General features: G+C 39.2%; 2 protein-coding genes across 2 annotated transcripts in view; both read left to right on the top strand.

The window, feature by feature from the left end:
* The first annotated feature begins 1,731 nt into the window (after positions 1-1,731).
* On the top strand, positions 1,732-8,094 carry LOC148367234 (G2/mitotic-specific cyclin-B2-like). The gene is made up of 8 exons (XM_088334072.1): positions 1,732-1,896; positions 1,966-2,076; positions 4,664-4,924; positions 4,995-5,153; positions 5,215-5,451; positions 7,115-7,255; positions 7,336-7,446; positions 7,524-8,094. The coding sequence occupies exons 1-8, from the start codon at positions 1,879-1,881 to the stop codon at positions 7,629-7,631; spliced, it is 1,146 nt and encodes a 381-aa protein (XP_088190198.1). The 5' UTR covers positions 1,732-1,878; the 3' UTR covers positions 7,632-8,094.
* Positions 8,095-13,722: 5,628 nt separating this feature from the next.
* LOC148367233 (CD82 antigen-like) overlaps positions 13,723-15,106 on the top strand; it is a 31,505-nt gene continuing 30,121 nt past the window's right edge. The window contains exon 1 of the mRNA XM_088334070.1: positions 13,723-13,976. The gene's annotated coding sequence lies outside the window, so the exon portion shown is untranslated. The remainder of the gene's footprint in view (positions 13,977-15,106) is intronic.

Below are 15,106 nucleotides of genomic sequence, written 5' to 3'. Positions count from 1 at the left end.
ATACTGAGTTGCTCAATATGAATAATGAGGTTTATTATAAAAAAAGTTTAAAAATGAAGTCCCTTGGACGTTCACTGTAGAGGGAAAACATACATGCAAATGTAATTAAGTAGAATAATACATTTTCCTATTCAAATTATTAATTCATTCTCTGCATTACATTATTGTTGGTAATAGATAGATAGATAGATAGATAGATAGATAGATAGATAGATAGATAGATAGATAGATAGATAGATAGATAGATAGATAGATAGATAGATAGATAGATAGATAGATACTTTATTCATCCCCTAAGGGAAATTCACATTTCCAGCAGCATCCCTGAGCTGAGAACAGTAATATACTGATTAAAGGAATAACCACAAACCTGTCTTTTTTCATTTTCTCCCTTTACACTTTCTTTTTTTCTTAATTTCTTTATACAACATAATAATTCGTAATAGAATGCATTAAAGCAAGTGAGCCGTTGAGAGCCGGCTCTCTTTAATGAGTTGAGCCGAAAGGGCCGGTTCTCTAAAAAAAGACGGACTTTCTTTCACTACAAAACTACCACGTGAAATCCGAGGCGGCAGACGCATGCGCACTGTAGCATCAAACCGCTCGCCCCGTTTGCAACGAAAAAAACGATACCGAGATAGAGGCTACCGCGGGGTACGTCGTACACATCTTAAAATGTATAATAAACGTACTTTGTACGGCAAAAACGTACAGGTTGACAGGTATGCAGCTCATCCTACTGGATCCTGAGGCGTTCCCAGGCCAGCCGAGAGATGTGGTTTTTCCAGCGTGTCATGGGTCGTCCCTGGGGCCTCCTGCCGGTGGGACATGCCAGAAACACCTCCCGAGGGAGGTGTCCTGAAGCCCTCCTTATTTAATGCCTGAGACATCTTAGTTGGCTCCTCTCAATGGGGAGGAGCAGAAGCTCTACACCGAGTCCCTCCCAGATGACCGAGCTTCCACCTTATCTCTAAGGGAGACCCCGGCCACCCTGCCTCGAAGGGGCCAGCTCTTGATTGATGTAGAGTTGGCTCATAAAGCCGGTTTGTTCGGGAACGATACATCACTCGGGTTCTGGGAGGTATGAAAGAGGAACAGGGTTGGGTAGGGTTACTTTAACTGGATTACTTTCAATTACTTTTGGATTACTCCAATACCAAATATGCCACTAAAAGACAAAATAAACTAAATCTGAATAAAATGATGACTCACAACACGTGGTAAGCTTTCTCTCCTGGCTTTGATCTCTTAACACCGGCAAACCTAACATAAAATGCGACAGAAACAAAATGAAAATAATTCCAAACAGCTTGCCAACATCATTTTTGCCATTCCATGTATTCCGTTACTCCCCAAGCCTGCACACAATTTAGTCATTTTATTCATATTTAGTTTCTTTTGTCTTTTATTAGCATATTTGGTATTGGAGTAATCCAAAAGTAATTGAAAGTAATCCAGTTGAAGTAACCCTACCCAACCCTGAAGAGGAAGAAGATAAATAATGAGCCGGTAGAAGAATGAATAAAGTAAACACTGAAAAGATTGTCGGACTCAAATAATCTTACTCAACTAGTGGTTCTTTTGTAATTTTTGGGAAATACGGGACATTTTAATATAAATTAAGGAGTGGTACGGAGACGAGGATCTGTGACGACAGGGGGCAGTAATGCACCACGTTGATGCCCATGAACTTGAAGAAGAAGACCTTTAACTTAAGAATCCCCACCAATCAGGATGAAGCTCTAAACTCGTCCATCAAATCAGCTAGAAGGGAGCGACATTTAAACCCCGATACGGTGACGCTTCTGATACCGTCGCCATTTTATCTTGTTTTTATTTACGTTATATCTCAGTCATCGTTTGAAGGTTTCCGTCAGCATGGAAGTCCGCAACATGGTAAGGAAACGTAATTATCTCAAACTAAATCAGTTCTTTTTTTGTAACTTGAACTTTTTTTTCACGCAGCTTCCAGTGAGCAATAATCCGCAAAAAATGAGTAAACGTAACGCGGTTGGAGAGCAGCGAAGTGCTCTTGTCGAGCTTACCAACAATGTATCGACAGGAGTCAACACCAAGGTAAGGTTGTATGACAAAATGTCATGTTTACTGCCTTTTTTCGTCGACTTTGGCGTGTTTTGGGGTTGTTACTGAAAACTGTTACTAATACATTTGTGCACTGCTTATGAGTTTTGGATTTAGCCAACGAAGCGAATTTCGGCATATTTCAGAAAATATGTGGCTTTTTATTCATGCACAGCACAAAAAAAAAGATCAAGCATTAGTTTAATAGGAAACAATTACCCCCAAAATCCTGTATTATGCAATCCTGCATAAATATGTGCTCAAAGGGTGTAGGCTAAAGCCACCTCTGATCATTTATTTTCTTGCTTGGAAGACTTCCAAAATACCCCATACCTGTCAACCTCCACGGCTCTATGCCCTTACAAACTGTTGTATTTTCCCATTCAAAATAATCTTGCACCTTTTTTTTTCCCGGAATGATGCATGATGGGGAAATTCCCAGGCGGCATGCGCACAGTAGCATCAAACCGCTCGCTTAGTTTGCAACAAAAAAACCGATAGAGAGGCTACCGTGGCAAACTCGTTTGACTTGATTGAATTGCCGTTTCGTGATAGTCTGTGTATACCGGATGACAAATTTCCGGGGTTTTTTTTGTACGTCGTACACGTCTTGAAATGCATAATAAATGTACTTAGTACGGCAAAAACGTAAAGGTTGACGGGTATGATACCCCATATTGGAAAAGACATGCCATTTTAAAATGGTAACACTTGTGACTCATAAAACATACAGACGCTGTCCGAATTACGAACGAGTTGGGTTCTGGACGATCGTTAGCAAGTTGTTTCAGTGCTATATATTGTATGTTTTTAAGGCTTGTATAAGTCACCTGTATTTTTACTTAAAAAAAAAAAACATTTGATAAACTTTACTTGATGGAGCATATCCTTTTAACTTACCTTTGGGAGATGCGCTTCAAGTGGTCCTCTTCGATAAAACTGGGCAGGAAAAAAAAGCGTTCCGACCATTTTCTCAACCGCGTCAAACTTTCTTATTCCACTATTATTTCAAAAGGAACGGCTGGCCTCTTTTTGACACCAACCATATTTATTTAATGAATGCAAGACATTAAACAATAAAAATGTCAAAGCTCTTCGCGCGCTGGAGATTGTGTAGAATGTGAGATGCGCATGAATGATGTTAGCAGGGCGTTGAGAGCGCAAGAGTTTAGTTTGAGAGGGTTCGATGTGTTTACAATAGACTGGAGTTGACGGTTGTCGCTCTCTCAAGAGACCATAAGTGTATTATTTTTATTTTTTTTCATGAATGAGGAGTAAGCCATTACCCACACAAAACTGCACGCTACATTGGTGGCAGCGGTGGGATTACGAGCAGGTGAAGGAGAGCTGTTAACACAGACTAGGAAATGAAAGCAGATTTTTTTTTTTTTTTTTTTTTAAACTTCTGGGTGACCTCGCACAGCTCCACACGGTGGAAAGAAGCACTACAGTAATGTCCTCTACTCGGAAAAGGGTGCACACAATACAAAATCTAACCTACAGCAATGTCTGGATATTTTTCGACATCCCCAAAAAATGTTTATCTACAGTTAAACGTAAGTCGAATGGTTGTAGGTAGGGGAGCGTCTGTCATACCAATCTTTTTTTGCTCTTCCCATTCAGGCTAAATTTGAGAGGTGTCTACGGCGCAGCTGTGCCAAAATGCTTTTATAAATAAACACTCTGACATTTAAGAGACAATTTTATTTATTTTTTTATAAACAATTCAATAAAATTGGTTTTGATATGCTGAAAATTAAATCAATGCAATAAATTATGGTTCTTTTTAAAGCACATTTGATAGTTTGCATTTAAAAAAAACTTAAAATACTACATGCTTTTTATAAATGGTTAAAACATAATGAAAGTGTAGCCTGCTGTTTTAATGTTTGGGAAAAGTGTTTCTGTCAAAGATTTGTTTTAACCATTTCGTTTGGTAAGGATATGCCACACAGGCTGTGGTTGGACCCCGAAAAAAAGTGTTATGAAGTGAAATACTGTAGTATAAAACAAACTTTTGTCTTGGCGACAATGACAAGAATTTTAATGTCCATTGCATAGATGGTAAGGCGCCCGCTTTGAGACTGGGAGGTCGGTGGTTCGCGCCCCGGCCGAGTCATTCCTTAGACTTAAAAAGTGGTCGGCGGCGCCCTCTGTTGGCTGCGGCTGCATCGGCTCGCTACAACGGGTCAGGTGCAATCGACATTTAGTTCTGTGTACATTGTTGCACAGAATGACAATACAAGGAAATTATTATTATTATTATTATTATTATGGGTCTCCAACGTTGAGCCCATTAAGGACAGCTGGGGGCTTGAAACTGTTCTAGAAATGGTTCGCCAGTGTTTGGTCATTGTGATCATTTTAATATATGTAGTTTTAACCCTACTTGCAACAAACCTGGTAATAACAAGATACGTCATTTTAGAAATGCTTATCAAACTGGGTGCCCTTTGCGCACCGTGTAACAAAAAAAGCTCTGTTTGAGAAAGGTTGGGGACCCCTGGTCTATTGGAATGCACACGGTTACCCAGACGTTTACATTTCGCAACATTTGCGCTTCATACTTTTGTGGCTCCAGGAAAGGCGACGACTTTTAGCACCTGGATTTCGGAAGGCAAAGGCCGTGGCGCCGCTTGAGGTTTCGGCAGGAGCAGATCCTCTACCTGTGGTTTTGGAGGCAGCTGCTGACATCTGCATGAAGGAGGAGGATGAGATTCAACTGTGCCAGGCTTTCTCCAACACTCTCCTACCAGTAGATGTGGACAAGGATGACGCAGACCTGCTCCACTTGTGCTCGGAATATGTGAAGAACATCTACAAATATTTGCACCGGCTTGAAGTAATCTCTCCTCACACTTTTCATTAGGTTTGAGCTTTCAAATTCACTACTTTTTGCTACACTTAAATAGGTCGAGCAGGCTGTACGTGCAAACTACATGCAGGGTTATGAAATTACCCACCGCATGCGAGCACTTCTGATTGACTGGATGGTCCAAGTACATTCCAGGTTCCAACTACTGCAGGAAACCTTGTATCTCTCTGTTGCAGTTCTTGATCGTTTTCTCCAGGTAGGATTTGGACTTTTATTTATTTCATTCACGTGTTTGTCACGAGCTGCCCATCTCTTAGAATCAACCAGTTTCTCGGAAAAATCTGCAACTGGTCGGTGTGACTGCAATGTTGGTGGCCTCAAAGTATGAAGAGACGTATCCCCCATCAGTGGCAGACTTTGCCTACATCACTGACAAAGCGTTCACCAATGCTCAGATTTTGGAAATGGAACAACTGATTCTCAGTGGCCTCAACTTCCAACTCGGGCGTCCGCTTCCTCTGCATTTCCTCAGGAGAGCTTCGAAAGTGGGCAACGTGAGTTCCTTTTGTTAATTTGCCCAAGTGTCATGTCCAAACTTAAATGCTGGGTCCGAACAGGTGCTTGAAATCTTTAAATTTAATGTTATTTTCTGGGGGGGGCAAAGTGCTCAATTGTTTCTTCGTTTCTCAATATGTCTGCTTAAAAATGACGACACTGCTCTCTGCTGGCTAAGCTTTGCCATTGCATTTCTTATTCCCTTGTGATGAACCCACTCTGTGCCAAAAATGGATTTTCACATCGTTTAAATTTTTTCTGCTAACACTGAGAATTTTTTATTTAAAAATCAGACTAGACAAATGTGCCTAGTTTAAAGTAAAAGTTTAATGCCACTTAACAGTATTTAAGTGTGATTTCCAATTTAAATTAACACAGAATTTTCCTAATCTCAATAACAATTCTTCCAAAATAAACGTTACATGAGCAAAAGATCCAAATGAGGTCTTAGAAAAAAAAAATCTGTGGTCAAATAATACAGTCCCTTTTTCAGATGTGTATTTTCCACCAAGATAATCAAAATCATCAAATCTGCTAGAAGAAATTTGTCTTTTGTATACTTAAAAAATGTTAGTAAAACTATTAAAATGAACTAAGCAAAGTTTTATGACAACTGAGCAACATTCTTTTTTTTTAAATTTTTATTTATTTTTCTCCGTAAAGAGATTTATTAGGCGTCATTAGCTCAGGAGGTAGAGCGCTCGTCTTGTGATCAAGAGGTCGGATGTTCAATTCTCGGCTCTTATGTCGAAGTGTCCTTGGGCAAGACACTGAATCCCTTGTGCCCCCAATAAGCGGGTAGCCGCCTTGCATGGCTGACTCCCTAATGGTGTGTATAAAAGGGTAAGCGTGAAGCACATTGTAAAGCGCTTTTGGAGGTCTCCATTGACTTGAAAAGCGCTATATAAATGCAGACCATTTATTTGAAAAAAAATAGTAAAGATGTCATTGGGAAAAATAAGTGACAATTGGGTACTTCTAGATTTAACTGCAATCTCAAACTAAAATAAGCAAAATTTTCTGACAATGGGTTAACTATGATTTATTTTTTGAATGTATGTAATTTTGGTATAAATTCTAAAGATACCATATACACCATTTTCTGACGGTGTGTATTTTTTTTTCTAATTTGAGTATAGTTAATTTCTAAATTGAAGTAAAAAGATATCATGATTACAAAGAGTGGATTTTCTAACATAAGGTTTTTGTTTTTTCCAATTTGACAAAAATTGTGAAAAAGTGCCATAGACAAAGTGAGTTAACAGCAGCCGGCAATAGTTTGTTTGTCATGTGAAGCATCGTCGCACCCAAGAGAACAGGTTAATGGTACACCTAAACGAAGCACTATGAACTGTGATCATGTATGGCCCATGCAAAAAAATTAAGGTAGTGTGTCCCAGTGGTAAATCATATTGGGAAGAACTTCATGCAATTTTTTTTTAATTTTTTTTCTTCACCCAATACCCAGAAGAAACCTGTATTAGAAAGTGTGTGTGTGTGAGATTTGTATTCCACTGAATGCATACGTCACACTAAATTTTAATGGGACTGGAAAATTGGCATTCAAGGGGTTTTAATTTGGCCATGGAAAAAGGTGTATGAACCCTGCAAATAAGAACAAGTTGGGGGGGACCAATAATTTCCTCACTTGTTTCCGTCTAGTCTAATGTAGAAATGCACACATTGGCAAAGTATCTGATGGAGCTGACCCTCATAGACTACGAAATGGTACATTATCGGCCTTCGGAGATTGCTGCTGCTGCTCTCTGCCTTTCTCAGATGCTGCTCAATGAACTGCCATGGGTAAATCTTATTCTTTTTCCAGTCTAGTGGTTTTCGATTGCGTATTATCAATTTAACGGTTGCGCTTTTCTTGCTATTAGTCGAGCATACAGGAACACTACTCTACATACGACGAGGCCCACTTGAAGCCTATCATGCAGCACATTGCCAAAAATGTTATGAGTGTAAATGGTGCAAAAACGAAATTCCAGGTTAGTGCCTGCTTAGCAAAATGGACAACATTTAGAAAATGATTGACTCCGTCACATATTTTTTTGTTTGTTTTCAGGCTGTCAGAAACAAGTACTCGAGCAGCAAGTTGCTGAAGATCAGCCTCATTCCACAGCTTAACTCTCCCCTAATCAGAAACTTGTCATCTGCCCTTGATTCCTCTTGAAATGTATTTTATTCCAAACATTACCTGCACTTTGAGAGACTTTTTTTTAATGGTTGCATTGTGTTTTTAATGAATGTGCCATGTGTATATATATTTTCTCTTTTGAGATTAAACCGTTTTATAATTTTATTTTGTTTTCATGTAGTATTCCAGCTCAATTATTATAACTGTGAAATTGTATCAAGCGATGGGCCAGGAATATGTGTCTGGTACTTTAACCCAACTGTCCTACTAATGCATCGTTTTGTGCTTTGGCAAGATTTTTCACAGGGATATTCTTTTAATGTGTTTGCAGTGATTAGATAAACTATGCTTTATATCAGGGGTCCCAAGCTCGATTTACTTAGGGCAGAAGGAGTTATGGTCTGGTTTGGGTTGGACCAAATTTGAACAGTGTACAATTTGACTTGTAAATTTTATCATGGTGTAGTGGAACTGAAAACTAAAAGCACAATGAACAGTTTTTTGCAAGGTTTTTGAGAGACCTGCAGTAGCAAGATGGAAATTATGTTGACACCCCCTAGGTGAGGCTTATGTTTTGTATTATAAATGCTGCTCGACTGACTTACGAGTAGTTTCAGATTTTTAATTTTTTTTTATTTATTTATTTTTTTTAAAGTCTGGTTTAAACTTAAACCACTTATTGTGACTTGCATGCTCTGCTTTTATGATATATTGCTAAAAAAAAAAAAACGAAAGTGCTGCCTCGCTTGCTTCTAAAAAAAAACTTTGGCCAATAAGTCAGATAATGATTGTCACCGTGATAAGCCATTGGAAATCTGAATAAATCGATAGGAAGATGTCTTTATTGCATTCATATTCAACCCTGAAATAAATGTGCTGAGTCCCGCTTGTGATGCATTTTTGTGTGCAATCCATTGAAAGACTTGATTGGAAAAAATAATTTAAATGTTTGTTATAAAAGAATGACCAGAGTAAAAAACAAACTTGCAAAGATTTTAGTGCCTTGGAATGGTCTTCTCCAAATGGCCAGTTTTGGAAACATTTTAACATATCCTCTGAATAATATGTAAGATACAGTGTTTAGTTTTTTGGATTATGAAATTTAACAAGGTACCAGGTAGGGCAGGGGTAAGGAACCTATTGCTTGGGAGCATAAATGGCTCTTTTCATGGGTACATATGGCTCCGAAATTAAAATGTAACAATCGCACATCTCTCTGTGGCGTTCCAAAGTCAAATGATTTCATCCCGATTTTGGTTCATATAAAGCCGAGGCAACTTAATGCAGAAGTTCGATAAACCATTTAAACTGATAATTGAAAACCCTGGCAAACGACTTTGATTGGGCGGGCGGATCCCTGCACACGGCATGGCACTTCTTTCTCTCTCTCGCTCAATGCAGTCTACACCGAAAGTGAATATGACGATATGCTTATCGTTTGCAGAAAATTGTGACATTTTTACAAAATAACTTTGCACATTGTTTTCAAACCGTTAAGGACACATATCATGGAAAAAATTGCCTCAACACTCTTAACTGAAGGTGGAAGACAAATTGTAAATGGCATATTTACATTGATTTGGGACACAAGATTTGGCATTATTTCATACATTTGATGAAATCAAATGACACGCAGTGAAATAAAATGCTGAAGAATGTCTAGAGAGCGTGTTTTGCAGTATTTTCAATTTTGTCTGAAAACAAGATGTAGCTCTCTCAATTTCTTTTTAAAACATTTTTTGCTTTTATGGCTCTTTGGGTCAAAAAGGTTCCCGACCCTTGAGGTAAGGCTTCAAGCTATCGTCTCACCTGCTTTCCAGCTAAGATGCCAATGCCACACTCATCTTGATTGCAAAAAAAATTGAGGTGAGAATAAAAGCATTCAATAACTCGATGTGAGTAGCACCATTTCAGTTTGGGATGAAACCTCAAGAGTCTTGTCTTTCAAAAGGGACCAAAACCAATATTCTCCAAATGCTTCAAGGACACCATTCCATTTACTTTGGGTGCGTCTTAAATTCGGATTTCAGGCAAATTTTATAGGATCGTTATGGGGGCGAGGTACACTTTCATATTAAGGTGCGGGCCTCAAACTCTCCCTGAGGGTTGTGGATTTAAGACCCCTGCTGAAAACCCTGCCTGACTCCACTCAATTGAACTGAAATGTAGCACAGATACGCAGTTCCTCACCACTGCATAGCAACCCCTCCTCAACTCATTACCTGGAAGCCAGCAACGTGGACTGCGCAAGAAGGAGGGAGGGCGTGCGTGCGGAGGTTACTGCGTTGTGCGCATGGGTTTCGAGTAAAGCCTGTCTTTTGTAACAAAATCTGAATTGGATTATATGAAGAGAGACAAAGAAAAATGACTTGTGGTTAATTAAAAAAGTCAGCCCGAGGGAAGCTCGGCTCGTTTGTCATTTTGGCCCCGATTGGTACAAATTTCAGGTTGGGATTTCCCCTAGGGCTGAAAGTGGTGGACAAAACCCTATCCCGCTTGTGAAAGGATTGCTCACTTCAGAGTGTTCTGAACCTTTCCCTGTTAAATCAACGCAAAAATTGATTTCCTTGTACAGCTGGGCCCCATCAAGTTTTTGGGCTCTTTGGCAAAATCGCTTCGGTGGATTATTGTGACCCTGGTGACATTTCCCAACGCCCGCTAGCAGGCATTCAAACGCCAACTCAGAATCTGATGGGCTAAACCAACAGCTTTCTACAAAACTGATGTTAGGGTATGGCTTTCAGATTGATGGCCTCCATGTAGATTTCTGAGTTTAAAAACTAATGGCTGAAATTTGATTGATTAAATGCTTGGAAGCACACATCTGGAAGCAGCGCAACCAGAGAGAAACAATGAAAGGAAGATGACTATTTGGAATTTTTTGCTAAGTGTTGACGAACAAAATATAATGAACATCACATGATTGAGATATGGGGCAGCACGACAGCGCAGTGGTTAGCGCGTGTGGGATACAGCCCTGAGGTCATGAGATCTAATCTTCCTGTGTGGAGTTTGCATGTTCTCCCCTTGTTTATGTGGGTTTCCCCCGGGCACTCCGGTTTCCTCCCACATTTCAAAAACATATTAGGGTAATGGGTCGGTCCAAATTGTCCTTAGGTGTGAATGAGCGACTGACTAGCAACCAGTTCAGGGTGTCCCCTGCCCACTGCCCGAAGATAGCTGGGATGGGCTCCAGCACCTCCGTGACCCTACTGAGGATAAGCGGTGCAGATAATGGATGGATGATTGAGATATTTTCTAGGCTAGCAGAGAGGGTCCTTGCAGGCCCTGACAGCCCACGACTGGCTTATTCACAGTGTTAAGTTGAAGCTTTTACTGTAGGGATCTTCTGATAATGGTTTGAAAATAGCACAGAGAGTAACTGTATAAACTGAGGTCATGAAGTCACAGTGACACCTAACTTACGCAGTTACGATCGAAACAAAGAGACATTTACTGTAGTTGTGTGATCTCAACGTTGCAACGTTGCGGGCTACAGAATTGCACCATTTAGAAAAGCGACGATGCGGCTAACGTTCTCGCCGTTGCCGACCGTCGTGTGAGGGAGGCCCATTGTTCTGCTCAGACTGGCTCAGACCTTCACCACCGCGACGAACACCGTCCCACTATGCCGACGGGTCAGTCGATATCCAATGGCCTGAGCTGCTACAGTGGGACGGTGATCATGCAACATGTTAAGGTTTACGGAAAGGTGATTCATTCGTGTCATTTACCATAAATTCCGGACTCTAAGCCGCACCCGTTAAGCACTGGCTTTTAAGGGACTGTTTGTATTATTTAGAGCTCCCTGGTGGTAAAAAAAAAAACCCAAAAAACATTAATTTCAAAGAAAACAATATTGATTTGAATCATAAGGAAAAAAAATCATCAACTATCATATAAATGTGCATTGTTTTAAATATTGGTAGTAAGAGAAATGGGTCAGCCATCTTGTTGCTGAGGGTACCCTTCCAAAAAGAATCTGTATTTTTCTTCTTTTCTTTCTTCGTGACCTTTTTATCATTTTTTTCTGTTCTTCTTTCTTTTTACTTTTTTCCCGGGTTGTTTTACATTTCTCATCCTTTTTTATTTTTTTGCCCTCACTTTTTTCTTCTTTTTCTTCCCTTTTATAGATTTTATATTCTTTTCTGTCTTTCACCTTTCTTTTCTTCACATTTCTTTTCTTTGTTTTGTATTCATTTTTCTTTCTGTTGTCCATTTTTCTCCCTTTCCCTTCTTTTTCACTTTTTCACTCTTTTTCCTATCTCATTTCCATTTTTGTTTTCTGTTTTTCTCATTTCTTTCATTTCATTTTATCCCCCCCTCCCTTAATTATTGTTACTTTTTCTCTCTCTTACATGCACAAAAGACTGGGCGAAAAAAATAAAAAAAACAACCCAATCCATTTTGGTCATTTTAATGTTCCGTGGTTTGTATTTTTCCTCATGCTTTTTAGCACTCAACTTTGATAACAGCGACGTCTAGTGGTCAAATATTGCACACAGTCCCTTTACATGCAGCTTATTCTTTTTATACGCAGGTTGTTCAGATTCCTTTTGTTTTCAATGATTAATTCCCAATAAGCGCTACAGGTCACACAAAGCAAAAACAAACAGACTCAGAGACAGCTTCTTCCCCACAGCCATTACCACCCTAAACAGACACCGCACAAAAAAACTGAAAACTGTTGCAAAAAACTACCTCACACGAATGTAAAATGGTACTCACGTACATGCTGTCTGCACTATGTTTGTTCACTGCTCAAAACAGACACAGCACAAAAAACCTGAAAACTTGTGCCAACACTACCTCATACGAATATAATGGTACTAATGTCTATGTTCTTGCACATGTCGACTGCACTACGTTTACTGCTCACCTTGCACAATGTCTGACCATTTCCTTTTTTCTGCACTATGTTGTCTATGTTTGCACCAATGCATATGCTGACTATTTTTTGCACTATGATGACTTTGCACCAAATGCAATATTGCACAACCCTTACGATACCAACGGTATCACGACAACACTGTATGTAACATCCCACATGCCGACATTTCTTGTGTAAATACCATGTCAATGATAACTATAGCCTTATCCCCCTTGTTTTATAACCTTATCTTCTCTGTTCCTTTATCTTCTTGGCTCATACCTCACTGTGAATGTGTAAAACTGGAGTGTCATGCCCAATTTCGTTGTCACAATATGTTAACCCATTTTGTAACAATGACAATAAAGGTATATTCTATTCTATTCTATTCTACATGATGAATGAAATTATTATTTTGAAAATGTATTGTGCTGCTTTATTATAATAGCTTTTATTGAATATAGGTGCACAATCACGTTTGACCTTATTTCGATTTTCAAATTGTTTATACTAAGCAAAAACACAAATATGATGCCGTTTGTATTGATCAGGAACGAGCGCCTTGAGGAAAGAGGGAGAAAAAGAGAGAGAAAGAGAGCAAGGGTGTGTGAGAGAGAGAAAGATAGTGAGAGAGAGTGAGTGAAAGAGAGTGAAAGAAAAGACCTGAGAAATAGAGAAAGAAAGAGAGATGAAATGGAAGAAATAGAAAAAGAAAGAGAGAGGAAATTGAAATAGAGAAAGAGTAAGAAAAGAAAGAAATAAAGAAAAAGAAAGAAAGAAAGAAAGAAAGAAAGACCGAGTGGTTGAGGGAGAAAGGTTATAGGTAACAAGGGAGATAGAAAAGGTGAAAATGAGACAGAACAAAAGAAGTGGAGAGAAAGAAAGGAAAATAAAGAGATAGGGACAAAGATACAGAGAAAGAGAGCGTGAGAAAGAGTGAGAGTGAGAGAAAAGGAGGGAGAGAAAGAGGTCCTGGACGAGAGAGAAATAGACAGAAAGAAAGAGAAAGGTGGAGAGGGAAGGATAGAGGTATCGTAAAAGAGTGACAAAGGAGTGAAGGAAAGAGCGGTGGAGAATAAGTAATAGTGACAGTCACACAAAGAAAGAGAGAGCGAAAAGGAGAGAAAGAAAGAGAAACAAAGAGAGAAAAAGAAAAACATAGCGAGAAAGAGTGCGAGAGAGAAAACTCCTGATTGATGGGGGGAACGGCGAGGAGGATTCGAACGACGGGAGTGGGCTCATAAATCCGTTTCATTCGCGAACGCCCCAACACTCCTCTCTTCTTATGTCGAGCCTCCCTGTCTGCGGCTGAATCGTTGACGGAGTTGAGGGCAGCAGCAAGACGAGCAAGTCGAGCAAGAACAAGTCAAGCAGTAAGAACAAGTCGAGCAACAGGCGCAAGTCGGGCTGTCCTGCCAGTATCCCCCCCTTAGAGCACAGGAGCCACGCGAGCTCTCCACGTTCCAAAACTCAAGCGCTGCAACCTTTCTCTTGACGCTTCTTCACAATCAGTGAGTACTCAAATCCTCCGACTTTGTTGTTTTATCGTGTTATTTTTGTGTTATTTGTGTTTTTTATATTTCCACACAAACTGACTTATCCCAAGCTTCAAAAGTGGTTTTAAAGAAAAAACTCTTGGAACTTTTGGTCTTCATTGTGGCGACGTGACGCTTTTTGCAACCTCTTCTGATTCAACGTTTTCTCGCTCAAATCCCTTCCATGACGCCTTTTTTTCTTTCATTTTGACTGAAAATGCCCCCCATCCTCCAAAAAACGTATCACAAACTCCACGGTTATTGAAATAAATGACCACACAAGCAGGGTTGGGAGGGTTACAGTGACTAGTTACCTGCTGAAAAACCTCATCTGTAACGTCATTTGAATTCTATCAGCTTGCAGTTATGTAACTCGATTACTTTTAATTACTTTTGGATTACTCCAATACCAAATATTCTGATGAAAGAAAAAAATGAACATAATCTAATTAAAATGACTACATTTTGTTTAAGATAAACATACCTGTCAAGCTCCAGGGCTCCATGGCCTTACAAACTGTCGTATGTTCCCTTACAAAATACAAAATAATCTTACACTATATTTTTTTTCCAAACATGTTCATTTATGTAGTTTAACATGTTATATTGTACATGTGTTTCGTTATATCATATATTGTTAATTAACATTTTGTTATGAGATCCTGAGTTGCTCGACATGAATGAGGAATATTATAAAAAAAAGTTCAAAATGAAGTACCTTGGACGTTAACTGTAGAAGGAAAAAATACATGCAAATATAGTTAAGTAGAATAATACATTTTCTTATTGAAATTATTAATTCAGTTTCTGCATTACATTATTGTTGGTAATATACTGATTAAAGGGATAACATTGCCATGTTAACACCACAAACCTGTCTTTTTTTTATTTTCTCCCTTTATACTTTTTTTTTAACTTCCTTATACAACATAGTAATTCGTAATAGAATGCATCAAAGCAAGTGAGCCATTTGAGAGCCGGCTCTCTTTAATGAGTTGAGCCGAAAAAGCCGGTTCTCTAAAAAGAGACGGACTTCCTTTCACTACATCAAACCGCTCGCTTCGTTTTCAACGAAAAAAAACATACCGAGATAGAGGCTACCGCAG

This window comes from Urocampus carinirostris, chromosome 4 (genome assembly GCF_059441175.1).
Source record: "Urocampus carinirostris isolate Australia breed hairy pipefish chromosome 4, RoL_Ucar_1.0, whole genome shotgun sequence".
Classification (NCBI taxonomy): Eukaryota; Metazoa; Chordata; class Actinopteri; order Syngnathiformes; family Syngnathidae; genus Urocampus; species Urocampus carinirostris.
The sequence above is the reverse complement of the archived record's forward strand: the minus strand, read 5'-3'. Positions and strand labels throughout refer to the sequence as shown.